Source organism: Penicillium antarcticum (genome assembly GCF_028974205.1).
Source record: "Penicillium antarcticum strain IBT 31339 chromosome Unknown utg000009l_segment0_segment0, whole genome shotgun sequence".
Taxonomy (NCBI): domain Eukaryota; kingdom Fungi; phylum Ascomycota; class Eurotiomycetes; order Eurotiales; family Aspergillaceae; genus Penicillium; species Penicillium antarcticum.
In genome coordinates this window covers 2,843,638-2,869,705 of record NW_026695307.1, presented here as the reverse complement: position 1 = coordinate 2,869,705, position 26,068 = coordinate 2,843,638, and the positions used below count along the sequence as shown (strand labels likewise).

Genomic DNA, 26,068 nt, shown 5'->3' with positions numbered 1-26,068 from the left:
AAGAGGAACCTGGCGTTCGCAGGTATGGGAACCTTTTGAGATCAATCATGTAACATCTTTGCATTAAAAAGCCTCTGTATGCTTATAATATGATCCGTGCATTCTCATTCCACCTTGGGATGTCTATCAGTAGCTCACCTAGGCAGAAGAGGGGCTTACCCAAACAATACCTATAGACTTGATAAAGAAACCAGTTTTGTGCTCCTTGTTGACACAACTCTCAAGATCCATGTTCACCAATATATTCAGGAAATTCATATAACCTTGAGTCAAGTTTCCAGCATGTCGCCACAACGTCTTCCCCACTGTATTGCATGCATGCATGTCTACACCCAAGACAGCCTATCATGCAGCCCCCCCAGAATTACAGTGGCAAGCGATCGACATGACCATATGACAGAAATATACCAGGTAATAGACACAGTAGAAACAGAATATCCAGCTCAATACCTGAACAAAGACCTAATCCGTGAAGTTTAAGACATTATGACTAAGCACTATGATGCGACCTCGGATGAGCGCATTTGGCAGTAGCTCCGCTTGTGAATGGCGAGGATATTTGCTTAGCTTTATAGATTTTCCCCCGTCTCTGACTCCTGTCTACTGACACTTGACATCCTCATGGTCAATTAAGCTTGCCACCATGGCCAACTTCCTATCCCGAGCGTTGACTGCGGTCTTCGTATTTAGTTATGGCTTCTTTACCATCGTTCTCTATGGCCTGATTGCCCTGAAGAAGGGTACCTATTTCAAGCGTCCTACCGAGAAGGAGAAATTGGAGCTGGAGCTCGGTGGGTTAGCTGACTATTCATGATGGATAGGGTCCATGAGCCTTGAGCTAATGTCTATATTGCTGTATAGCTCGTGATCGCCTCTGGAACTTATCTGAGGACTTTGAGGGTCTTTCTCACCATATTCTGACCTTGCAGAGCGGATTCAAGTTCCACTTTGTTGCCAATGACAAGCCTAATACACCTGAAACTATCAACTCTGATAAACCCCTGGTCATTTTCATCCATGGATTCCCTGATAGCTGGGCTATCTGGCGACACATCCTCAAATCTTCTTCTCTGCGCCAGGCTGCCTCTCTGGTTGCCATTGATCTTCCGGGATATGGAGGCACAGAAAGTCTGGACAAATACAATGCTACGAACGTGCTGGAGAAGTTGACCGAGTTGATTATCACCCTCCGCACCCAATACGGCGTAGACTCGAGCGCAGAAAGCAACAAGAAGAGAGCTATCATCGTTGCCCATGACTGGGGCTGCGTCTTGTCAATGCGCCTTGCTGCCGAAGCTCCAGCTCTAGCCCACCGCTTCATCTTGTCCAATGGACCAACCGTATGTTCCACAAGCTCTCATTCACGGAGCACTGTATCAAGACTGACAATCTCCAGATGAAACTTATCCAAGATAATATCGGCCGCAGACTTTCCACAACCAAGAAGATGCTTGGCAATGCCTGGCGGTCACCACGCGATGCGCGCGTCCCACTTATGCAGGCGCTCCGCAACCTTGCCCCCATCGGTCGGCAGCTCTTCTTGTCAGGCTACATTTTCGCCATGCAGCTGCCTGTACCATTTGCGCTACATTTCCTCACCGGCGGAAACTACTCCCTTTTAAGGGGCGTCCACGTCCGCGCCTCCGGTGGTAAGATAACACCCTATGACGCGGCAGAGGGTATGGCAAGCAGTATGGGCCCGTCGGTCGCCGAGTTCAAATCCAAGACCAATAGCGGGGACTCATACCCCGCCACCTTGGAGAACGAGCGCGCATTCGCGCACGTAATGCACATGGCAGGTTATTACCGTGATGGCGCAGCGATCGCACGCTGGACGAAATCCATCGAGACAATCACCAGCTTGCATAGCATCTCGGGCGGGAATGTGTTGCGCCGCTCAAGTAGCGGTGCTGGATTATTCGACAACGGTCCGGGTCTCAAGGCTAGCTCCACCATCGTCTGGGGCGAGCAGGATATCGCGCTTGATCAGAGGATTTGTCTGGCTGGCATGGCCGATTTCTTGGTGGATAATAGTCATATCATTTTGCTTCCTCGGACAGGGCATTGGACGCCGGTTGAGCCTGAGAGCCGTGCGGCTTTGATTAAAGCTGTTGAGTGGGCTGCGCAAGGTGAACAGGGTGATGTCGGAGCTGCTCTTGAGAAATCTTACCCTGGGGTGAAGGTGACTGCTCGCCGGTGATGCAATTGAGAGTTGAGAGATAGATTTGACGTATCCTTTACAATTATTTCGAACTTCGTTGGCAAATGGTGGACTCAACGCCTCGTATGTATGGGAGCGCGTATTGCGGGCAACTAGAGCTAAGGCGGTTAGTCGATGACCGGGGTGGACGTCGCCGGGACCTCTTCGGTTTCAGTTAGAGGGATTGAAGATGCAGAAATGGGTTGATTGCGGATGTGTTGAATGTAAAACAATGACATTGAAATAGGTGAAGTTGCAGAGAAGAGATCGCGAACTAAACACGAAAATCACCCGCATCCGCAACCCCAGAAACCCCAGTCATTTTATCCGGTGAGGGGAACCCTTCCCCTCGCCTCTTTGGGTCTGTGTGTCAGATTCTTTCTTTTCTTTTCTCTTCCAAGCTTCAGCTCTAGCTACTTTAGCTGCAATATTCCCAACATTCGCATTACCCCTGGGCAACCCTCGGGACATGCAGTGAACTGCTGTTTTCGTTCAACCTGAGTCCGGGCCAGGTACCACAAATCACACCCGACTTGACACGCCCAAAACTAAACCTTTGGGATGAATATAGGGCTCTCTTTTATTTCATCCCTTCTAGTTTCGATTGGGGAAGCTCCCATTCTTCTGTTGAGGGACCAGCGCGATGGCTTCCGACGGGGTCTACTGCACGGTAGGTGACCCCCCTTCCTGACCTGTCTACAGAGTACTCTGGACAGGATGAGGGATGTGAACATACTGACGACGAGCTGCAGCTCCTGCTGAGTGATCATTATCTTCCGGGTAAGTGATCGTCGTGTGGCGACCCAATTGCCTTGCTAACTCGCCCTGCCTTAGGTGCCATGGTCCTTGCCCATTCCTTACGCGACAATGGCACGAAGGCCAAGCTGGTAGCCCTTTTTACACCGGACAGACTACAAGCAGCTACTATCAATGAGCTACGGGTATGATCGATCCTCTCCTGCCCTCCTCAATGACCCCATGGGCGTTCGGACTTGACTGACGTTTTCGTGCCAAGACCGTTTATGATGAGCTGATCCCAGTGAGCTCGATGGTGAACGGCACCCCGGCGAACCTCTGGCTCATGGATCGCCCGGACCTGATCGCGACCTTCACCAAGATCGAGCTATGGCGCCTGACACAATACAAGCAGGTCGTGTACATTGATTGTGACGTCGTGGCCCTGCGAGCTCCCGACGAGCTGTTATCGTTGGACGCAGACTTCGCCGCTGCGCCTGACGTTGGCTGGCCTGATTGCTTTAATAGTGGGTTGATGGTTCTCCGACCGAATCTGCAGGACTATTATGCGCTCAAGGCTCTTGCCGAGCGAGGCATCAGCTTCGATGGCGCGGACCAGGGACTGCTCAATATGCACTTCCGGGACTGGCATAGGCTAAGCTTCACGTATAATTGCACGCCTAGTGCCAATTACCAGTATATTCCTGCGTACAAGCATTTTCAGAGTACCATCAGTCTTATTCACTTCATTGGTTCGCAGAAGCCGTGGACTATGTCGAGGCAGATTGTTCCGCTGGAATCGCCATACAATCAGCTGCTAGGTCGTTGGTGGGCTATTTATGACAAGCATTATCGCTTGCCATTTGTATGTGTTGTGATTGAATCTATTGACTTCTCAGACTGACCATTGCTAGGGATCACAGCCGCAAGGCGCACCGGGTGGGTTCGAGACATCGCACCATCAGCCCCAGGTTGTTTCGACGTCCAGCAGTGAAGAGTACGCAGCTCAGGTTCATGGAGACCACTCGACGGTCTCACACCGTGAGCAATGGCCGCAACCGCACCATGTTCATTTTGAACCGGAACACCAGCCTGAGAGCTTTCATCACGGAGGGCCTTCCGAGCACCACCACCAACATCATGCACAGTCATATGACACACATCATGAGCATCATGCAGCTCCGGCCGAACCAGCCCCGGTTTCTATGTTGAGCATGGTACCGCAATATGTTCGCGGAGAGGAGCATGTCTCGACTTATATCCCACCATTGCCTTACACGGCGCCAATTACATTTGCCCCCAAACTGAGCCATGAGACACACCATGAGATGCCGCAAGCCTATCAACAGCCACTGGATGAGGAAAGTCATCATATCCATCAACCACAACCGGTGACGCCAATTCCGCCCATCTCTTCAATGGGCGAGCCATACCAACGTCCACCTTCTCCGACACCAGAGCCTCCGGTATTTGAGGCGCCCACGTATGAATGGGATCCAGCACGGTAAGTTAATTACTTTGTTAGGCTGCGTGAACTTTTGCTTATCCCATACAGAGAACCACCACCCGTGAATTCGAAACCGGAAGGAATCAGCCTGCAACAAAGGACATACACCATGTCTGATGACACTCAACTCTTCCAACCCCCTGTATCCTACCCCGAGGCACCAAGAAACATGTACTACCAAGTCCCCACAACCAGATCAGCACCAGAAAAGCCCGCCCCAGTATTCCCCTGGGAAAGCCACGCTCCTCCTCCAACCCGAGTGTTCCCCATTGAACAACCACCCCCAGAACCAACCGCACCCGAACCAATCGCCCCCCAACCCCAATCCCAACCCCAAACCACCAATGACCCCATCGACATCCAGAACTTCCCACCCCCACCCCCCAAAGGCCCCTCCTATACCCGAGTCCCCTACGAACCAAGCTCCGAATCTTGGCAAACATACACACGCTCCAACGCCTGGGACGAAGACCCCGAAATTCAGCGCTACATCGAAACAGTCCAACAAGCCCGCAAAGCCAGAACCCAAGTAATCTCCAGCCCAGGCTCCTCCCACTCAAACACCAGCGCAAGCCCAAGGGACAGAGACAGCGTCTCCTCACCCCCATCCACAGGCACAGGTCGCAAACCAAGCACCATAATAACAGACTTCCCAACCGAAGTCGAACGCCCCAGTCTGCCCGTAACGCCCGCCCCAATCCACCGCGGCTTTGGCGGCAGTTACGGCGATGGGAACGACGCCTCTGGCGCGCATGGCCTTCCCGTTGCGGAGGGCGTGCCCAGTCAGGAGGAATGGGTGGGTGTCACGGTTGATGCGTTTTCTTCTTTGCTTAACGCAACATACTTATTGTGGCGGTCTACAGAATCCCCTGGCGAGGCTCGAGGAGCTGCGTCGTCGGCAGTCGGAGGTTATGGAGCATCCGGAGCGACTTTCTAGGTTGCTTGCTGGGTTGCCTGATAGGAATGGTATTGAGAGGGAGGACGAGGGTTGAGTGATTATATTCTTTCCTTTTCCTTTCCCCTTTCTTTTTCTTTTTCTTTTTCTTTTCTTCTTTTCTCTTCTTATTGTTGTTTTTGCGTTTTTCTAATTGCTTTTTGATCTTTTGGATATCTGATGAGAGTTTGTTATTTCATTTTTCGCGTTGCATATGCATATGTATTGGAAAGTTCGAGATGCATACTTCATGTTTGGTAGTGAAAATATTAATAGCGAGGCCACAATGGAATTTCCTGAATCTGCGTGCGTCTTTTGCGCTTCATGCTGCTCCTCTAAGTTCTCAGATGCAAACCCCTCACGTGGCCTTCTAACTTCTCTCTTTCTCTTCTTCACCCTGCTCCAAGCCTAGCTTTTTCGGTCCAAAGAACCTTCTTTTCTACTTCTAATCCAAGTCAAAGCCTTGATATCTGAGTTACCACTTCTTTCAAGTTTGGGTTACCAATGGACGTCACTGTGCTCTCCTGATCAATCTCCACGGCTATCCCTCAATGCTTCTGTCTTTGAGGAGACGCACGACACATTGATCCCCAACTTCGCGCCTCTCTTCCTGCGTCTTTCTGCGATACACAACTCGGTGCTCTAATACGCACTACACCCATCACCAGTCAACCGCGAAAGGAAGAAGCCAGCACGCCGGGATCTGACTAGCCTGTCTCTTTCCCTCATCCTCAACCTTCTCTCACCTTCAACCTAACCTCATCCTTAGGCTGACCTCATTCTCAACCCAACCTCAATCTAACCAACATCTGTCTAGGACGCAGGACCCTGGCAACCTGTTTTCCCTTCTTTCTATTCATTGAACTTGACAAACGTGTTGAACGGAGTGCGAAATTCGAGTTATGGACTCCTTGCCATATGTGCACTGATTCTCCGATGACCGGTGCTCAGGCGCACCTGGAATGTACCCAGAAAGTTTCTATTTTTAAACGTATGGTTTCCGGGGACCTCTTGTGATCCCTTTCTGGCACTTGATGCGCCGTTCACCTGTCGACCAAGAGAAGGAGATTATCATTGATGATGAGGGTCTGTCATATACTTGCGGTATCTAGCTATTGAGGCGCCTCAACAGTGCTCCGTACAGTTTCTTGTATTTTAGCCCCATAGGCTTAAGTCGGCCTGGTTGATACTGTTACCTGAGTATGGCCTGCTTCTATTATTTGGAGAATCTTGGCCGAAAAACGGCATGAACGAGTATTTGTGCATAAAGATACGACATAAATTCCCGCCTTGCCAAGTCTATCAACGCTAAAGATAGAGAAAAGGGTATCAAAGAAGAAAGAATCGAGGTGCAGAGACAAGATCACTCTTGTCCGTCATCAAGGCGTTGACCACGATAAGAGTAAAAGTTGGTCTGCTTGATATGGAAAGCCTTGCCAGTTCTCGCGTCGAAAATAGAGAATCCATGAATGGCGGCGTTGGGTGGAGTGTAAACTGCACGCGGTGTCAGCTTTGAGCAACCTGGATACATAAAGGCTGGGGGAAACATACGATGAAGTGAGATAGCGAACTCTTCTGAGTCAGGGTTGGATATTTTATGTAAACCAAGCTTGTCGGACATGTAGGTTACTTGGTTCTCGCCGAAGGTGGTTTGTTTGGTGAGTTGTGGCGGGGAGGTTTGACCATCCTCTATTTTTGCTTGGTCAGGCCATGTGTAGAGGTTCTCTTGAAGTTTGCCTTTCAAGATCTGTATATCTGAGGTCAGTCTGGAATGCCAATGCCTCAGACGATGTCGGTACATAGGACCATAGGGTCACGAACCTTCATCACACAGTGTGCATTGGCGTGGTCATGAATTGAACTGCCTTTTCCAGGACTCCACACTAGGATCAACTAGTAAAAAGGGTCAGCTTGTATGTTTTCCCAAGCGACGTGAGCTGTCTATAATGGCAATGGCTTGACCCACCAAGTTGCTCTTGCCGTTCCCCTCGTCAATTAAATTCCTTGTGTAGGTCCTGCTCGCATCCCCCAGTGCATAGGCGCCCCATTCTTGTTCATTTGAAATATATTTCTCCATCAAAAGTTGCATCTCCATCGGGTCAACATCACTGGAATCGAGCCCCGAACTCGGACCTAAAGCCGCGCTAAGATTCTCCACGAGCCTCTCGAAGGCATCTGGGCCTATTTGGTTGTCGCCGGGTAATTCGAATTCTGATTTGAGGAAAGGCATGGCCTCAAGCGAGCCTGAGAGCTGTACACAGGCTTTTGTGTGTTGTGGGGTGTTGACGTAGCAAAAGGAGCGCTATCGGAGGTCGGAAGGTGGAGGAATGGAGGTGGAAGTATTGCGTGCTTGAAATAGCCACCAATGGTAGGAATGAAGCTAGAAGGCCAGGTCTGCGAATATAATATGCCCATTGACCTGAAGTTGAAACTAAAAAGTAAGAAAGCAGGAAAGTCGCAAAGTCGCAAAGTAGTTGCGAGATAAGCGATAAGAGAGGACCTTGGACGCCTTTCCTATAAGGCATCAAATGACATAATTGCCCTCATTGCCTGAGGCTTCCACCCCGCCCTGACTAAAACTGCGGTGCCACAATTCAAAGATTGTCCGCCAAGTGCTTTTCAGTGCTCTCGCTCTCCCAGACACATTCGAGTCCCATTCGAGTCCCTGCATTTCGGGGGTTCAAGCCTTCATTTTGTTTTATTTTTTTTTGATTGCTGGTTTCAATCGCCAAGATGTCGACCACTATTGAAAAGGTGAGTTGATCGCTCAGAATTTTGACCATGACGTCGCATGTCATTAACAGTGTCATTTCCCCAATAGATCAAAGAAATCGAGTCCGAGATGGCTCGGACTCAAAAGAACAAGAACACCTCGTTCCATTTGGGTACGCGCGCACACCCAGACACCCTTCCGACGTCATCGACATGATTTTTGACAACCTGTGCAGGACAGTTGAAGGCGAAGCTTGCTAAGCTCAAGCGTGAACTCTTGACGCCAAGTAGCGGAGGTGGTGGTGGCGGTGGTGGTAAGTACTCGTTTAAATACCTGAAAGATCGTTGCGGTTGCTAACTTGTGTCTTTAGCCGGTTTCGATGTTGCGCGTACTGGTGTTGCTAGTGTGTGAGTAACCTAACCAAGGACAGCAAAGAGTTTGCGATGGAAAAATACTCACAGTGCACAGTGGCTTCATTGGTTTCCCATCTGTTGGAAAGAGTACCCTGATGAATAAATTGACTGGCCAGCATTCCGAAGGTTAGTTGGAGAATGCCCTGCCCTTCACACGACAAATTCTAATGCATATCTTCAGCTGCCGCCTACGAGTTTACAACCCTCACAACTGTCCCCGGTCAAGTAATGTACAATGGCGCCAAGATTCAGATTCTTGATCTTCCCGGTATTATTCAAGGTGCCAAAGACGGAAAGGGTCGTGGTCGACAGGTTATTGCAGTGGCCAAGACTTGCAACCTTATCTTCATTGTTCTTGACGTAAACAAGCCATTGGTTGACAAGCGTGTCATCGAGAACGAATTAGAAGGATTTGGTATTCGGTGTAACAAGACACCCCCCAACATTCTGTTCAAGAAGAAGGACAAGGGTGGTATTGCCATCACCAGTACCCAGCCTTTGACTCACATTGACAACGATGTAAGACTTCCTCAGCACATTGGAGATTCTGGAGCACAGCTAACGAAGATGTCTAGGAAATCAAAGCTGTGATGAACGAGTATAAGATTTCGTCTGCCGATATCTCCATTCGATGCGACGCCACTATCGATGACCTGATTGATGTCCTTGAAGCCAAGAGCCGAAGCTACATTCCCGTCATTTACGCCCTGAACAAGATTGATGCCATCTCTATCGAAGAGTTGGATCTGCTTTACCGGATTCCCAACGCCTGTCCCATCAGTTCGGAGCACGGATGGAATGTTGATGAGCTGATGGAGATGATGTGGGACAAGCTCAGGCTGCGCCGAATTTATACCAAGCCTAAGGGCAGAGCACCCGATTACTCGGCACCTGTTGTGCTGCGTTCCTATGCATGCACAGTCGAGGACTTCGTAAGAACTACCTTTACATGACAAAGGAAAACCACAAACTGACCGCATTTAGTGTAACTCCATTCACCGCACTATCAAGGACGACTTCAAGCACGCTATCGTGTATGGTCGCTCCGTGAAGCACCAACCGCAGCGTGTTGGTCTTTCGCACGAGCTGGCCGATGAAGATATCGGTAAGTGGTCCCCGTATCTCCAATGCAACCATGAATTTGAAAACTGACTGGGTTACAGTGTCGATCGTCAAGCGGTAAAGGATTTGGCCACAAATCCTAGACCCCTACAGCCCGCGTGCGGAGCGGCGAGCTAATCCGAGCGGCGCTGGTGGCAGGTGGTCTGTGCCAGCATGTCCCTGCGCCTTTGGTATGACAGGCACACAGCTTCTGGGATAGCTCCCCGTAAGACGCCACCGTACTTGAGCGTGGTTGTATAGACTCGTTCCAGCACGGGCAACCAAGATGAATTTGGGGGAGACTTGAGTCACAGAGCTTCGTTGTGATGAGATTGATGGGTTGTGGGCGAGTAGCCTGCATGGCACCTGCGTACATCTTGGTGCCTCTCAAGGTATAGCATGACTCGGTTGGTGAACTCGAGTTAGGCGTGTGCCAGGGGTTACACAAGCCCAGGGGCATTTTCTGATGTCCTTGGCATGCGAGAGTCCTTTCTTTGTTTGGTAGTTGACGGAAGCGACCAGTCCATATTGCGATGATTACCCCTTCTTTTTTTTGTTCAAGGTTCTTTGTCATTTGTCTATGATTCCACCGAAAAGTTCTAGATCCGGGTCTTCACGGCAAGCGAGTCTATTCTTTCATACTTGCCGGGTGGCTTTTAGAAAAATCAAACAGTAATCGATGAAAAAAAAAACCAGCAGCCCAGTCATATATTGCTTTTGTTGCCCAATCCCGTTGGCTAATCTCAAACCCCAACTGATGGGGGAGAGCAGCCACATATTGCCCCTCTCCATGCACTAAATATGCACCTGCAAGAATTTTCCACGTTGAACCAATAGCTGCCCCGGGTTATATCAAAAATCGCTACAGAATCAGACGATACAACCTCTTATCGGTCCTGTATGGGTTCCAAAACCCTGAGGACGCCTGCATGGGCAATCATATCGAAGGTAATCCGATTGGCGTATTCCCATACATAATTCCATCCCGTCCTGTGCAGCATCCTTGCTAGTCATATGAATTCTTTGTATGATATGAGGATTGACAGTGTCTTTGCTTTTTTTTTCTCTCCATCCCGACCTGCGCCCAGGCTGACGAGTCAGGCATTGTCCAAAAGCCACAAGGTCTAGCCCAGGTCCTTCGTTTACTTCTGCCGATCCCGTACTTTTGTGTTAATTTCGAGGGCTGTCTCAGGTGTCAGATTTCGAAAGCTCCGAGATTGGAAAACTGATGGCTTCGAACGGGGGGAGGAAGAGCCGGAAAGGCAATTATGGTGTGCATGGGTCGACCCGCACTGACCTATAAGTTCGGCAACGGTGATCATGACGGGCCTCTTTTCGGTTGCGTGCGTAGACTTTGCGACCTAAAAGAGCGGTTTTAGAGCTGTATCCGATAGGTCGCTTAAAAATGGATAATACACCCAAGATTTATGATAGGGGGGTTTGCTATATCCACAATTGATCTGTCAACTCTGTCAACTACTGGCACGTTCTCTCTCTCCATACTCCGTACAGATACAGTAGTCCATTGCTAGCTTTTGGTCTTTCCGTGGGCCAGTTTTCTCGCTACCAAAAATTGAGAGGTAAACAAGGGACTAAGGATCTGCACGAGCAGACTAACCCAGTTCAAAAAGAAAGAGTGGACAGGAGGGAAAAGAAGAAAAGCAGGGAAAAAAGCAAAAAGTGAGGCGGACTAGGGCTAATGTATAAGGAGCGGTGAATGGTCGGGATGTCAACGGTTATCTGATCTCTGATCCCCATTCCCAGTCTGGAATGAATACTGGCACGCTAAGTGTAGTTTGCATCTTATGAACCGCAATTCTGTTAGTCAAGGTGGAGAATGTTCGATCTAGTCAAAAAAGCTCTTGAAGGGGGGCTGTTCACGATCTGGTCCGTTCTCAGATGCAAGATCGGCAGGATTCCCCAAGCTACTGCAAGCTATGTGTATCGTATGCTGCATACATCTGAATACATGTACCTTTATCAGGTGACTGTTCTGACACCGCTCTACTTTCTCTCTCGTGGAGAATCCAGCGGTTATCCCCGTCGCATTGCATTGCATTAGCCCATGCTCTTCCCCGGAGCCATGGCCCGGAGAGGCACGATTTTCCATGTGTGAGGTACCATCATGCCATGGCTGGTGTTACATCCGTGCGAAGCTTCAAATACTGGCGCAATCCTTCATTATTCAATCACTCCACAGTCCCACAATGTATGGCCGAGTAACAAAGAGGGAGTCTGCAACAATTGACACCTGACACGGAGATGGCCCGGACAGGATTTTAACGGGCTGTCGATCGGTACCTGGCTCGAATACCCTTGTCCACACCCTTTTTGTTTCCTTTGTGCCTGAGTTTCAACGGTAATTTCGCCCCGGAGCTTGATCATTGCCAAGAAATGACCGACCAGACAGAGAGAAGCAAATATGTGCACAGCCCGTCCATAGGCTGGCGATTTTAATCTTGACCGGTCTAGACTAGCTAGATACTTATTGTGCTCTTTGACGATATGGCTTTTGCAAGAAATTGCATTCTCCCCATTGGGGTCAGCCCACTTGCTGATCGAATACGATTTCGCTCCGGGCTACTAGTACATCCGATATTAACAAACTTGATTTTCGCTAGTCTTTTTTATTTTAATCCGATTACCTTCATTGCATAGCACGTTCCTTTTTCAGGCTGTTTTTGGCGTATCGCAAAATGGTAGTGTAAGCAAGATTGGGGCTGCGACCGAATCGGAGCCCCTGACAAGGTCAGACATACACTAGATCGAGGATGGGGTTAATTTGTCAGATACATGTCAGCTAATTCTTTTTGCACGTTGCTCTTGTCTTTTCTTTGTAGGTCAGACATTTCCCCCCGTGTGTTTCGAGAAGATGCCTCATTCAGAAGGGAATGAAACCGAGGCAGGCCAATTTCACATCCAGCCTCCTCGTGGTTTGGTTGAACAAGCGGGGAGGCTCTCGGGCCCGTATTGAAGTATGTCTAGACACCGTGTCCGAATGAAAATGCCGATATAGAGAAAGTATAGACGTCAGAGGCTATGATTTTACAAAGCCCGCAAAAGCCCCCTTATACTTCCCAGAGTTCCGTGCAGAGCGTAAAGGTTTCCGGGCCGGAGGGTACCGCAGTGGATCAAGTGGAGAAATGAAGGCTGAAAAAGTTAGCGCCAGAACTACGCATCATTGGGAGGTTCCCCTCTTCTCAGGGCTCCAACCACTTTGGAATATGCCTCTTTTGGCCTCTGATAGGTCAGTCCCTCACGACCGTGTTCGGCCCTTGTATCGGACGCTGGTATCAACCGTAGTTGATCCTACGAGGTCGATTCGTCCATTCCAATCATCCATGTTGTTCCTAATTTGCTATTTGCTCCTTTTTTTTTTTTTGCCGTGTCGTCTGTCTTTGCTATGAACCCTCAAGCAGATCGGCTCCTCCAGGCTCCATAATACTCTTCCCCCTCCAGGAATAGTCCCATTTGATGGCCAATCTGTGCAATCTAGGCATTTGCTCTGCCACTCCCTATCCTATTTACAGAGACCAAGACCTCTCGCACCTACCCTCAACTTTCTACGGGCACCGTGCCCCCCCCCCCCCCCCCTCTGAAACATATCACATGAGGTCCAAGATTTGAAAGTGGTTGGGTTTTGCCTTCTCTTTGGTTGAGTTGAGAAAGGCAAACTGTTGAATATCAACCACAGGGCCCGAATGAAAATGCCTTCTCTGCACTGCCGCTATCGTCGCTGCTCCCGGTCCACTTTGATCGCCCTCTACACGGATGCGATGCGGGCTTTAGGTTCGGCGGTTTCTCGATCCGCTCTCCAGTCCTAAGCAAATCAGCTACGATCTGGGCGCTTTTTTTCAGCGAACTCCATTCCACTCCCCGCGGATGATCTACTCTGATTTGACTCAGTCCTCATGGAGACCCCAAGCCTCGTTCAAGCGAGGCGAAAACGGCCAGCCACTGAAGGATTAGATACCCGTTATAGATTAGGAGGTGAGGGATATATGGTGTACGGTCACGCCGAAGCTGGCCCAAAGTGGGAATTGACTCCATATTGGGTATCGATGGTGACATTCACATATAGAGTGAACATGGGATGTACAGTGTAGACTGGAGTCCATCTCCAACCCCTGTTCAGGATGACCAGAGAAAATCAAAGCGAGCAGTGAAAATGACAGAAACAAGAAAAAGAAAAATGACAGTTCCATACCCTTACGCTGTAATACGACTTGGGCCTGACGAGATGCAACCCCTGCCGCAATATATCGCACCTCCAACCAACCAGACGCCGTTGCCCCCTCCATTTGCAGGGATCCTTTCGAAATTGCAAAATCATATTTTATTATATTTCTTTTTTGGATCATGTCGGATGGGCTTTTTCCTCGGACTACCCAATCAGAACCCAGGTCGGCTGGATTCCTCTCGGGGGAAGGTTATCATGGGTTTCTCCGGACTCTGGGCTTCTCGTGCCAGTTGCAATCGAGATTCAAGTTCTGTCAATCCACGCGATACTGATCGCCCTGGCCTTGGTGGCTCCCGATTTTCCTTTTAACTCCATTGCCTTACCCGCATGCGCACTTTTACCTCTTCTCTCCTGCATATTGTATACATTCCTCCCCTAGCTTGATAGCTCACAGTGATTTGATCCTTCTCGGGGCATTACCTGACCCTTCTTCTCTTGCTCAGGACCTCTCGGTAATTTGATACGGGTTGACAGAAGCAGTGGAACATGCATCGGCTCTTATTGTCTTACCCTTAGATTGTCTCATTGTTCCCCGGGATTTCCTTTGTCTTTCTTCTTGACGTCTGTTCCTTCTCATCTCGAGCCTATCAACGGCAAAAGACTCCATCGGTATAAAATTCAACCCACTTTGAAATTTGCCGTCCATGGAAGATCAATCCACCATGGAAACGGAGACTCATCATGCTCCAGATGGTGAATTCCCACATTCACCATGGGTGGAAATAGGCGCATTCTCCTCGCCTCAACATTCCCCCCCGATGCCGGAATATAATGGATTTGATTACGGCCCAGCGCCGCTCATGGCTGTGGATGCCTCCTACAACATGTCTATACCACCACCCTATGCTTCGATGCCACTTCCCATGCCTTCTCATTCTTGGCCCAGCATGCTCACCCACCACTCGCCTTTTCAAGAAGGTGGTCTTCCGCATGTATCCGCTCCGACTTCGGTATCGCCATCCGCTCCAATGCCCCCAGTACGAAAAACCTCAACTGGAGGTTCCACGCCACGCAGGACACTTACCGATGAGGATCGTCGCCAAATGTGCTTATATCACGAGGAAAACAAGACTGCCAAGCAGACTGATATTGGAGGTAAGATTGTGCATGTGTTTCTGCAGAGTCACGGGATTAACGCTGACTTTATCAACAGCATTGTTCGGTGTTGAAAGAAGGTACTTCTGCATCCCCCGGGGATGTCTTTGATGTAATTTAACGTGGGTTCTATTCTAGTACGGTTTCAAAGGTACTCCGCCAGAAGGAGAAATACCTCAACCCCGACGATGGGAGTCGATCTCCCATTAAACGGGCCAAGGGCAGAGTTCCTGACATTGAGAAAGCCCTATCTAACTGGGCGAGAAACTACCAACGCCAAGGTTACCCTTTGAGCGATGAGATGATTAAAGAGAAAGCTCTCTTCTTTGCCAGCACCTGTGGCTGCCCTGAAGGCAAGGACAAGGTCCTGACTGCAGCCTGGCTTGACAAGTTCAAGCACAGGAACAACTTGCTCGGTGCAAAGGTGCGCAGAGGGTCTGCCGATATACGCAGTGGATCAAATAGCCCAACCCGTATCAACACAGACTTCTCTACAGGCTCTGCCCTTCAAAGTCCCACGGGGCCTTCACCCTCCTCCCCGATCGATGGCTTTGGATCCCCACTGTCTCCAACCCAGAGCCAAGAAGGAATCAAACGGGACATTGCTGATGCACTACCCGAACTGACAGGGGGTTACCAACACAACTACTCCAAGAGTACGACGTCGCTCGACACCACCTCCTCGGCGGGCATGATTAGCCCAACATCAACCCTGGTCTCCGAAAGCCCCTTCACACCAACAAGCCAGTCGCGCCTCCCAGTTAACAGCCACAACAATAACCGCCCGCGCAGCCAGACCTTTCCACTAGTGCCAATCGACCCAACTCTTCTTACGGCAGATGCAACAATGGACCACCAGCACACGAAGCGTGAGCTCCAACAATCCCTTTCTGTTCAAACCCTACAATCCCCCCTGGAAATGGGCGACGACGAACCCAAGCCTATTGGACTGGACCAAACAAATGTCATCAAACGAAACCGCAGCAACCCAGAGATTAAGACATTTTCCATGCCACCCCCGTCAAAGTCAACCACCATCTCCCCTATCAGCTCTCCAGGCTCTCCAACACAAGACGAGGCCCGCCGGGCCTTGGAACTAGTGATGAGCTACTTCGAGCACCAGCCTGCTGGTCTTGCCGCACAGGAGTATCTCACCATCGGCAAGCTAATGGAGCGATTGGAGCTCGCTAAGAGCCAATCTGCCACCCTGTTCAGTGGCTTGCCGCGCATTGATGAGCACGAAGATATTGCTCCGCGGGTGACCAAGAAGAGAAGCATCCATAACATGGGTTGATATACTTCATTGTTGCATTCATTTCTAGCCCCTGGTTACGAACGTTACACCCTACCACTATTCTATTTTTGCATTCTAGGTTTCCCCAGTCAAATTGGCTCTAACCTAGATTTTCCTACACGAATTCCCTTCCCCCCACGATTCCCCCTTCCCGTTCAATTCGGTTTACGTCTTTCCTTCTCTTCTCTCACCATCCAGGGTGGATTCTTTGTTTCTTTTGCTTTGCCTTTTGCCTTTTGCTCCCATATATGCATGCCGTTGTACGGACTTCTCTCTCTCATTTGGTCTCTCTAGCCAGTGAAACCAGGACAAGAATTCCTGGCACAGAAACACCCCCACTAAAAAAAAACATACAAATATCCAGAGGGCGACCTCTACTCTTTCTTCTGTTGGAATGGAACGGATTTGGCGCACCACTCTCATGCCCGAGCGATGTCTACGCGTACATGGGGATATGGCTGGAACTTGGTGGTATACGGATATGGGCCTTGGACCTGGGAGTCTCTGCTTTTCTTCGGGGTTTGCTTTTTTACTTACTTTTTTTTTGTCTTTCCCGGTTTCTTCGATTCGGTCTATTCCCCCCTTGTTGCGCTTTTTTTTTTTTTTGCAGTTACCGTCTTCTTGCATACTGTTCCCCCTCCTACCCCCTCCCTACCTTGCAACCCTTGTATTGCATCTATTCTTACGCTCATTTTCCCTATTTTAATTCTTCTCTTCTCATTTAATTTCTTTAAACTGGGCCCGCTCACGCGGAAAGAATTAATGTTGCTAGGTCCGCTTATACATGAACTGGCATGTCAGATTAGTTTCTTTATCACCTCTGTTTTTTTCTCTCTCCTTTCTTTTTCTTACTTTCCTTTACCTTGGATCTCCTATATTATACCCCCACCTTCCATACCATGTTGTTTATCTTACAATCTTACTGCGGTTTTTTTGAGTTTGAACTTATGCTGGTCATAAGTAGGGCATATCTCATTAAAGAATTTAAGTATGGTGCTAAAAACAAGACCACGAGACAAGAAAAGTCTAACTACACCAAAATACCGGCCGGATACCGAGACCGAAAGACTCTAGCAATAGAATGCAGGTGGTACTGGCGCCACCCCACGGTCCTCCAGTAGATCTTCCACGCTGTGCTCAGATATCTCAGGGAGGACCTTAGCCAGCACGGTCTCAATAATGGAATAGATCAGATGTTTGTTGCAGTATGCATCCGCGAAGACGTCAAGGATATCATTCTCGATCGTATCCAGGATGTACTCTTCCTCGAGATCAATCCCATCCGGCTGGTCATCTGTGCGCAGCCGCTCAGCGGCAAGGTAACCACTCCCACCAGGCAAAGCTGGAGATGAAGCCGAATGCGAAAGCGATGACGACAGGGTTGATACCTTCCCCTGCGACGCAGGTGGGGACTGGCTGTCCCCACCGTCCGCTGTGGAAAGAGGTGGGGAGGAAGAGGCCGTGGCAAGGGAAGGTGAACTGTTGGTGCTGCAGGTACGATCACCGCTACAGGGCGGAGGCGCCGACGAGGAAACACCAAAGAAGGTTCGTGCGATGCTGCGCGGAATTACGGCCAGGAGACTAGCTGCACATCGCCGCTTGATAGCAGCGATCTCCGTATCGGATGGGCCATTCCTTTTCTCCGGCTCAGCGGGCACGTGTGTTGATGTTGTTGTTGGGGCATCGGCTGCAATGGAAGAAAGTGACGCTGGGCGGGCTGATGCTGTCGTTGTTGAGGTTGGACCCCCGCCACTGCCGCCACTATTGCTGTTACTTTCGGGATTAATGTATTTACCAATGGTATCGCTTGTTGCAGGTCCCCTAACTCCTTCTGTAATTGGAGTACCAAGTGAGGCCGTGGTTGCGAGGGCTTTCTGACTGGTGGCCGGGGCCTGTGGCGGAGCCGAAGCCGGAATTCCAATACTCACGACTACTTGAGATGACGGGCGGGTATTGGCTGGGAACAAGGCGGTCCTTGTCGCAAGAAGAAGGTTGGGCAACAAAGTGGGGGTCAGCACGTACTCCTCAATGGTTTCCCGAAGGAATCTGTGGAGTTAGCACGGTTTCTCAAATGACGTCGGAGTAATTTAGCCAAGTAGGGGCCGTAAAAAAGAAAAGAAAAAGTGAAGCGAAAATGCCTCTCGACTGTGGAGCACTCGGGACGTTGTGCCTTTTTTTCTCGCTCAATTTTAGAGCGAAGTTCATCAAATGAGAACCGGCCGTAACCAAGTGGGGAGAGGCGGAGCAAGATCGGCTTAGGCAGAGATGAGGGAGCTTGGGCCAGCGACAGGGATGCTTTTCCTAAGAGGAAATGAAGCCCCTCTTCAGCGGCTAACATCCCGTACCTGGGGCTTCATGCACGAACCTCGGTCAAGTTGCGAAGTTGCAATTTCGCTCATTGGCCAAAACCCGGTAATTCACTAGCCTCGGTCAGGGCTTCTTTTTCATGCGCCTAAAAGGCGCATCGTGCTTTTTAGGATCGGCGTCGACTTTTCCCCTCATAGTCCCTTAAGTTGCGATCGACATGCTTCCAGCCATATGTGGTTTTCCAGTTCACATCTCGAATCATATGCTTTGATAGTTGGACATGAAGTGGAAGAGCGGCACGGAAAGGCCCGGCCCCCGGAACAAACAGAAGATGTGAGCAATCTCCTGGGGCTCGGACCAGTTTGATCACAGCCAATCAGAGGACAGGACAGCCCTGTCAGCCTGACAGTGACCATACAGTAATTCTCGTAATTGCATCGTATCAAAGTTACAGATCAAGTGACCGACGCAGCATGCGAGCAAGACGCTTCTTGTTCCACCGTGGCACAGGTGACACCACCTGGATCGTGGAAGCACCCTTGCTCCACAGTCGAGTATCATTTTCAAGGTTGCAGAGGGTACAGGAGGGGAAGAGGGGAAAAAACAGGAATAGAAACTCACCTATCAAGGACTCCGTTGGTACCACCAACCCTGCCTGGGCCTGCCAGAATCAAATGCTGGGACAAAGCGAACAGCCCACTCAGCCATGGCATCCTCCAGGGAATCCCCAGAGTCTCTGAAGCCATGGAATACACCCGATAGTCGAGAACCGGGCGCTTCCCCGTGACGCTGTCTGGTCCCGTTCCATCTATCTTTTGATTAATGGGTGAAGAGGCGACTGAAACATTGAAACCGTGCGAGGACGGGCCTGGACTCGATACGACACGGAACAGACCTATGAAAATGAAACGCAAAGCAACGTAACCAAGATAAATGCTCTGCAGAACGTTCCATATCCAGGCTGTGGCTGAGAATGACGCCGATGGCTGATTCGCGGACTCGTCTTTTTTTGGTAGCAAGCCAAATTTCTCTAATCGGTTGATTTGAGAGTCCGGGGCCGACTTTGCATCCTCTGAGGTTTGACGTTGTCCCACTCTCGCGGCGAGTTTGGTTACAGTTTCCCAAATGAACCACCCTTCGCATGCTCTACCACTGATTTGATTTCCGAGGATCAGGTCTGCGATGACATCGACGACCAGCGCTCGCACACTGCTGTTCTCCAGATCCTCGGTTGGAAGGAGAACTGCCAGGGCACTGTTGGCTAAGAGCTGCCGATACACTGTTTCGTTCTCACTCTGCTCCGCAATCGTATCTGGGTCTGTTGGATCAGGCACCGGAGAAAGACCAGGATGTGGATTTAGCTCATGATAGAGTGCACGGTGCGACGTCTGTAGTCCTGAGAGATGCGACCGTTGCCTGGCCAGTCTGTACGCTAGAAGGCAGAGTTAGTACAGGCTTCCCCTGTCCACGGAACAACCATGGTAGCCGAGGAGAAAGAGTTTGGAATAATCAAATCTTACAGAGTACATGTGCTTCCACCAGTCCGGGGATCTCATCCAGGGCTAGTTGGGCAACATCGATTTGGCGTAGTCTTTGCTCCAAAGCACGTGTACAATGAGCGATGACTTGTAGCACTTCATTCACCAAAGCTTGGTCGGGGGTGATTTTCGAGTACCACGAATAAACGAACTCTTTAATTATTATAGCGATTAGGGCGTACAGCTGACGGTCAACGTCGTTGGAGCTTGTGAGGGGAGGTAACAGCTCTTCCGGAGGCTGTGGAGAGGATGCCCCATAGCTGCTTGTCTGGGGACATAGGACGCGTCGGATCAGGGCATTCGTCGCCCGGTCACTCGTCGCATCCACTGATTCATCCTTGTTGGTCTTTTTCGTTCGGAGTCGAGAGGACGGACGCGAAGGAGGCTGCAGTGTCGTCGCGGAGGGCAGCGCAGTGGATCTGGAGCTGGAGGTTGTCGCCCCAGCCTTGAGGTGGGAAATCGGCTGAAGCCCTGAGCGAAGAGGATCGTTCATCTCATTTCATGTGGACATCTCCAGGATGGCCCATTTAGCAAGAAATATAGAGCTTTGTTGCCCAGTTGGAGATAGTCGACCAAGTGACATCAAACTTGTTGATGGCTAAATCGGGAAACTAGGGCATAGGGCTGGACTCGTAGATAAGGCTTATCTCATGCGGGGATCTTGTTTACTTGCGATGTCGAGACAATCTTTATCCCCAGTTCTCTATTCCCTTGACAATGTTATATCCTATGAATACAGACAGTCCTATTCCACTGTGGTTGGACTGTGATCCTGGTCAGTCAATATGACCTTTCATAACCGCAACATACTGACCATTACTTTCAGGACATGATGTAAGCCTCAAAGATAGGCACCGAAACCGATACTGATAGAATGATCCAGGATGCATTTGCTATCTTATTAGCCGCCCATCATCCATCTCTTCATCTGCTTGGAATCAGCACAACTCATGGAAATGCATCTCTAGAGAAGACAACCGCCAACGCAGGAAGCATTCTGGAAGCCATCGGAAAACCCGAGATTCCCGTTTATCCCGGTAGCAAGAAGCCTTTCTCGCGGCCTGCTCTGCATGCACCTGATATCCATGGTAAGCTCAATCCGACTCAGGGATTCATGTATATCGCAGGCTGACCTGAGTCTTTGCCAGGCGAATCGGGTCTTGACGGAACCGACCTTCTCCCTAAGGCGTCTAGAGCGCCCATCACTGATAAAAACACTATTGTGGCCATGAGAGATGCGCTTCTCGCGCAGCCCAAGGGTACTCCGTGGGTCGTTGCAACCGGAACCTTGACAACGGTTGCTCTGTTATTTGCAACATTCCCTGAGGTGGTCGATCACATTCAGGGACTAAGTCTCATGGGCGGTGCCATCGGTGAGGGATTCACTGATGCCCCCATGAGCAGACTTCCAGGCGAGAAGTCTAGAATCGGCAATGTAACGACATGGGCCGAGTTCAACATCTATGTATGTTTGCCCTCTCCGGGTATGTTCCACGCTTCTCCGCCAGCATGTCTAACAAAAATGGCCAATAATGGCCAATATAGTGTGACCCTGAGTCCTCGGAGTCAATTTTCAGCAACCCTGTTCTTGCCTCAAAAACTACCATTGTTGCCTTGGATCTTACACACCAGGTCCTAGCATCACAAGCTGTTCAAACTCGCATCTTGCATGGCTCGACTCGTTCGAGCCAAGAGCCTACAGTTCTTCGCCGGATCTTGCACGCACTACTTACATTCTTCGCTGCGACTTATGAGAAAGCTTTCGGGCTGACAACGGGACCTCCACTGCATGACCCTCTTGCCGTGGCTGTGATCTTGTCGACTTTGAACCCAACCTTTGCTAACAAGCATCCTAACCAAGCTCTTGCCTTTGATGATAAGGGGGGCGAACGATTTCATCTCTGTATCGTCACAGACGGCAAGCATGGTAAAGATAGTTCGGTGACTGGTCAGCTGGGTCGTTCAATCGCCACTCCTGTTCAGGGTCCAGGTGTTGCTATCCCTAGAGGCGTTGACCTGGATGCCTTTTGGAATATGATTTTGCAATGCATCCAACTGGCCGATGATTGTAATTCGACACGGAATTTGTTGAAGGTCTAGTGATAGATTTCGCATCTTTATGAAGCTTTCATTTCTTTTACATACTTACATTTGTTAAAATGCATATATTGTCAAGACGGATGATTTGTTAGATGGACACCAGAGAAGATAAAATTGTATAGAATTGATTGTCTGTGGCATGCCTGGATATCTTCCACTATCTTAATGCATATCATGGTTTCAATTCAGAATGGAGACAGCATGACACATGCGCTGCTATGCAAATGACCATATGAACCAAACATATGAGCGAAAGTACCACTCTCAAATAGACCCGTCAGGACCAAAGAGCTCTTTTGGCTGCCAAGCAGAAGTATTCTGAGCCACACGTCGAACGACTTCCTCGTCAACTTCAATTTCCATCCCAGGAGCTTTCAAAGCTTCAACATATCCATCCTGTACAATCAAGACTTTTGGATCTTTGAAATAGCTAGTAATATCATATTCACCAGCCTCAAGATTATAATGCATTCCGGTGTTCATCTCCTAAATGACAAAATTGGGAATCGAAAGATGCGCCTGCATACAAGCAGTCAGTGCGATAGGTCCCAGCGGACAATGAGGCGCAATAGCAATATTATTAGCGATACGACGCAACTCTGATATACCACCGCAGTGACTGATATCAGGCTGCAAGATATCCACGCTACCATCTTCCAAGAACCGCTTAACATCCCAGCGACTATACAACCTCTCGCCAAGGGTGATAGGGCAAGAGACCTGCTCAGAGAGTTGCTTAATTCCCTCAAGATTTTCCGAGAGAAGCGGTTCCTCAAGGGAAAGTGGACGGTGTGGCTCCAAAGCTTTGGCTAGTTGCTTAACCATTGGTTTATGTAAACGACCATGGAAATCAAGCGCCGCATCCATGCCAAGCGCCTTGACAGTCTTCAGACGCTCAACACTTGAGTCCAGCACACTTGGAGAGTCAAGTCAGTTGACATCCTCGGTTGCATTCATCTTGATAGCCTTGAAGCCCTGCGCTTGGCGAGCCTTCGCTGCTTCGCCAATATCGGCAGGACGGTCCCCGCCGATCCAGGCGTAGACTGAGATCTTGTTGCGGACTTTCCCACCTAGCAGCTAATGCACTGGTGCACCTAGACGGTAGCGTTTTAGGTCCCAGAGGGCAATGTCGATGCCGGAGATGGCTGACATGAAGATTGGGCTACCGCGGTAGAAACCGAGGCGCCATGCCATCTGCCAGATGTGCTCGATATTACTGTTGAAAAGGGTAATTTCTTCAGTTTGCCAGTATGTGGATGCAAGCACGACTTACTCGTCTTCGTAGCCCTCGAATCTCTTGCATAGGGTGTTCAAAGTGCCTCCCACTGCTTCGATGTGACCTTCAAGAGTACTTTCACCCCAGCATATTGATCTTCTTCGTCAGTAATCTTATCGGGGCCATCGAGGCAAGACTCGGAAGTATTCGATGCTTTTGATGTTCACCATATTGTAATTTATGTCGTCTCGGGTCTGGAAAGCGTACGTTCAATATGAACTGGCTGTAGAGGGAGAAAAGACAATTCCCAACTCATCTGGCAGCGAACAAGGTCAGGAAACTCGGACTTGCTCCGTATGAAGCGACATCCGGATTGCCGACACGGAGAGCCGGGGAGTGTCGACAGGAGCGATGTATAAACTCGGCATCTCACTCGTTCGGCGTTGCAGATAGTGTGCACAGGGGGTCCACGTTCCCCGGCACTTTTGTCTTTAGCTTATTTTATGGAAGTATCCTAGCCCTGGCTGATTTGCGTAGATGTCAAAAGTGAAGGGAAGTCAAAAGGCCGGTTGAAAGGAGGGACGTCATACGTTAAACTTCTCCACAGACTTAACCACTCCACACACAATATCTCGTTCCTTTCATCTTTGTATAGTTTGTGACTCTTGATCTTTGATACTTTGGCCACTGCATGGCAACCCTTGTCGATCTCTTCATACTCCCTAACGGCGGATTCCGACCATGCCTCCGAATTCCTCAGTATGTTCCCCTGTTTTCTCCCTGTTCACCCTGCCAACATCGCTAATCATTTCACTCCTGTAGCCTAATACTGCTCTCAGTCCAATAGACCTCCCGCAATCCTCTCCTAATTCCCCCGAGCAAACCGATAGCGCACACGATGACAACGTGAACTTCCTGCGATCGCGACCAGCCCTTTTCAACCCTTTACTACCCTCTTTAAGTCGACATCGTCGGCGTCGCTACCCACCAAACCCAGCCCCCGAAACCTCAGATCGCATGGAGGTTGACGACCCCCCAAGCAACCAGCGCGCGTCGGTTGAGATCAACCGTCGCATCCCTATCGTTCGCCGCGGAGAACCCCCGACCGAGATGCCAAACTACGAGGGTCGCATGGCAAATCCACGGTCGTTGTATGGCTGGGCGCCTGGGTCCGACGATGAAGATGCTCCCGGTCAAGGCGACGAAGAATCAGATGACGACCAGGTGCAGCCATTTCTCAACGCCATCTCAACCCGCGACTCGGCCCCATCGCGACCTTTGCGACACGAGACTTCAGGTCCGTCACCACTGGTAGAAGCAGGACCGGAACTCGATGCCTTGGCCGCCCGTCCTCGATCCAGGCAGCCACCAATCTCAGCAATGGCAGCACTGCTACAGTCCGCAAGACGCCAGCCCCGGCTCTCACGAACTCGCACTCTCGAAAATTACCTACTGGAACGCTACTCAGATCAAAGTCAGGAATCAGAGGACCCCGATCACACGGTGGCGTCTGCATCTCGCGCTTACCGCTATCGTCCTTCCAACCGCACCGACTCCCATAATACCCTCACACATAACGACCTGCGCGCTCGCGCTGCCGCTCATCGCCAGTTACATTCTGATAGCTTCTCCAGCAATGTCTTGAAAGAAACGATCAACTACCTCGACCGCCTCCGGTACTCCACCTCTCTCGAAGAGAGCATGCTCGCCGCCGCTGACAGCCGGTTACCTTTCGATATGGACAACAAGTCATGGACAGATACCGATTTCATTCTCTATACCCCCAATATTGCGCCTCCGCCGGAATGTTCATGGCTTCGATCTGGTATGGCCTTTTCGGGCTGTCAGCGAGCTGCGAGCGCCGGGTGCTCAGTATTACCGCAACGAGTAGCTAGTTCGCACGCCCCTGGTGAACCGGTTATTGTGAATGGCAGTGACAGTGCTCGGATCAGCGTCTCTACCACCAGTGGTCGCAGGTATTTGGCTAACAACCGTGATGAAAATTGGCCCGTCAAAGTCACCATCCATGACATCAATCACGATGACATGACTTTGTCTGGAACGATGGAGGCCTACAACATTCCTGACAAAACGTCGCCTACCCACGATGCACACATTGTGACGTTCTTGGAGGGAGAAATCATCGATTTCAACAAGCACACCCTGGAGACCAAGAACTTCAAAGCAGATGCCGATATTGACAGTACCTACTGGCGAGAACTGCAGCCATTCAAGGATCTGACAGATGGAGAGATGGCTCAGAAGCTTGTGAGCCGAAAGTGGATCACAGAGGAACTATCTCAGGGTTGGATCTTGATGCGATGGAAGGGTAAGTTCCCATGCGAAGACAACACACTATTGCTCGTGCGTTACTAACTTCCCTAGAACGATGCTTCGTCACTCCCACCGACGCCCGACAAGGTCTGACAATCTCTGGGTTTTACTACATTTCCCTTCGCCGCGAGGATGGGCATATCGAGGGTCTATATTACGATCCCGGAAGCTCTCCTTATCAGCAGCTTTCTCTGAAGCCACAAAGGCCGAAAATGATGAGGCCCTCTTATGGATTCCGCTAAAGCAAATTCATTTGTGCACATCTTCTCTTTCTCGGTTTCTACTCTACTTTGCTTTTGGCACAGAATAGTCTTCTGGTCCTGTTTCTTTGAACATTTAGT

At 50.0% G+C, this 26,068-nt stretch overlaps 9 protein-coding genes across 9 annotated transcripts; 6 read left to right on the top strand and 3 right to left on the bottom strand.

The window, feature by feature from the left end:
- Positions 1-643: 643 nt before the first annotated feature.
- Positions 644-2,200, top strand: N7508_009445 (alpha/beta hydrolase; the record flags this gene model as incomplete). The annotated part of the gene is made up of 3 exons (XM_058467508.1): positions 644-791; positions 862-1,340; positions 1,397-2,200. 3 exons carry the CDS (start codon positions 644-646, stop codon positions 2,198-2,200), a joined length of 1,431 nt encoding a protein of 476 aa, XP_058315354.1.
- A 643-nt stretch (positions 2,201-2,843) lies between these two features.
- N7508_009444 (uncharacterized protein) lies at positions 2,844-5,379 on the top strand (the record flags this gene model as incomplete). Its single annotated transcript, XM_058467507.1, has 6 exons — positions 2,844-2,870; positions 2,953-2,980; positions 3,035-3,141; positions 3,216-3,800; positions 3,850-4,439; positions 4,491-5,379. The coding sequence occupies 6 exons, from the start codon at positions 2,844-2,846 to the stop codon at positions 5,377-5,379; spliced, it is 2,226 nt and encodes a 741-aa protein (XP_058315353.1).
- A 1,360-nt stretch (positions 5,380-6,739) lies between these two features.
- N7508_009443 (putative cysteine dioxygenase Cdo1) lies at positions 6,740-7,606 on the bottom strand (the record flags this gene model as incomplete). Its single annotated transcript, XM_058467506.1, has 4 exons — positions 6,740-6,870; positions 6,928-7,123; positions 7,198-7,269; positions 7,343-7,606. 4 exons carry the CDS (start codon positions 7,604-7,606, stop codon positions 6,740-6,742), a joined length of 663 nt encoding a protein of 220 aa, XP_058315352.1.
- A 484-nt stretch (positions 7,607-8,090) lies between these two features.
- On the top strand, positions 8,091-9,788 carry N7508_009442 (GTP-binding protein RBG1). The gene is made up of 9 exons (XM_058467505.1): positions 8,091-8,130; positions 8,198-8,261; positions 8,325-8,402; positions 8,460-8,496; positions 8,558-8,628; positions 8,684-9,021; positions 9,078-9,434; positions 9,487-9,607; positions 9,666-9,788. The coding sequence occupies exons 1-9, from the start codon at positions 8,110-8,112 to the stop codon at positions 9,683-9,685; spliced, it is 1,107 nt and encodes a 368-aa protein (XP_058315351.1). The 5' UTR covers positions 8,091-8,109; the 3' UTR covers positions 9,686-9,788.
- A 4,699-nt stretch (positions 9,789-14,487) lies between these two features.
- On the top strand, positions 14,488-16,232 carry N7508_009441 (uncharacterized protein; the record flags this gene model as incomplete). The annotated part of the gene is made up of 3 exons (XM_058467504.1): positions 14,488-14,938; positions 14,997-15,018; positions 15,077-16,232. 3 exons carry the CDS (start codon positions 14,488-14,490, stop codon positions 16,230-16,232), a joined length of 1,629 nt encoding a protein of 542 aa, XP_058315350.1.
- Positions 16,233-17,302: 1,070 nt separating this feature from the next.
- On the bottom strand, positions 17,303-20,570 carry N7508_009440 (PXA domain-containing protein; the record flags this gene model as incomplete). The annotated part of the gene is made up of 3 exons (XM_058467503.1): positions 17,303-18,278; positions 19,161-19,971; positions 20,060-20,570. 3 exons carry the CDS (start codon positions 20,568-20,570, stop codon positions 17,303-17,305), a joined length of 2,298 nt encoding a protein of 765 aa, XP_058315349.1.
- A 381-nt stretch (positions 20,571-20,951) lies between these two features.
- N7508_009439 (uridine-cytidine N-ribohydrolase) lies at positions 20,952-22,177 on the top strand (the record flags this gene model as incomplete). The annotated part of the gene is made up of 3 exons (XM_058467502.1): positions 20,952-21,165; positions 21,226-21,542; positions 21,623-22,177. 3 exons carry the CDS (start codon positions 20,952-20,954, stop codon positions 22,175-22,177), a joined length of 1,086 nt encoding a protein of 361 aa, XP_058315348.1.
- Positions 22,178-22,663: 486 nt separating this feature from the next.
- On the bottom strand, positions 22,664-23,371 carry N7508_009438 (mandelate racemase/muconate lactonizing enzyme family protein; the record flags this gene model as incomplete). The annotated part of the gene is made up of 3 exons (XM_058467501.1): positions 22,664-23,062; positions 23,117-23,220; positions 23,272-23,371. The coding sequence occupies 3 exons, from the start codon at positions 23,369-23,371 to the stop codon at positions 22,664-22,666; spliced, it is 603 nt and encodes a 200-aa protein (XP_058315347.1).
- A 763-nt stretch (positions 23,372-24,134) lies between these two features.
- N7508_009437 (GID4/VID24 family protein) lies at positions 24,135-25,969 on the top strand (the record flags this gene model as incomplete). The annotated part of the gene is made up of 3 exons (XM_058467500.1): positions 24,135-24,152; positions 24,216-25,722; positions 25,779-25,969. The coding sequence occupies 3 exons, from the start codon at positions 24,135-24,137 to the stop codon at positions 25,967-25,969; spliced, it is 1,716 nt and encodes a 571-aa protein (XP_058315346.1).
- Positions 25,970-26,068: the final 99 nt, after the last annotated feature.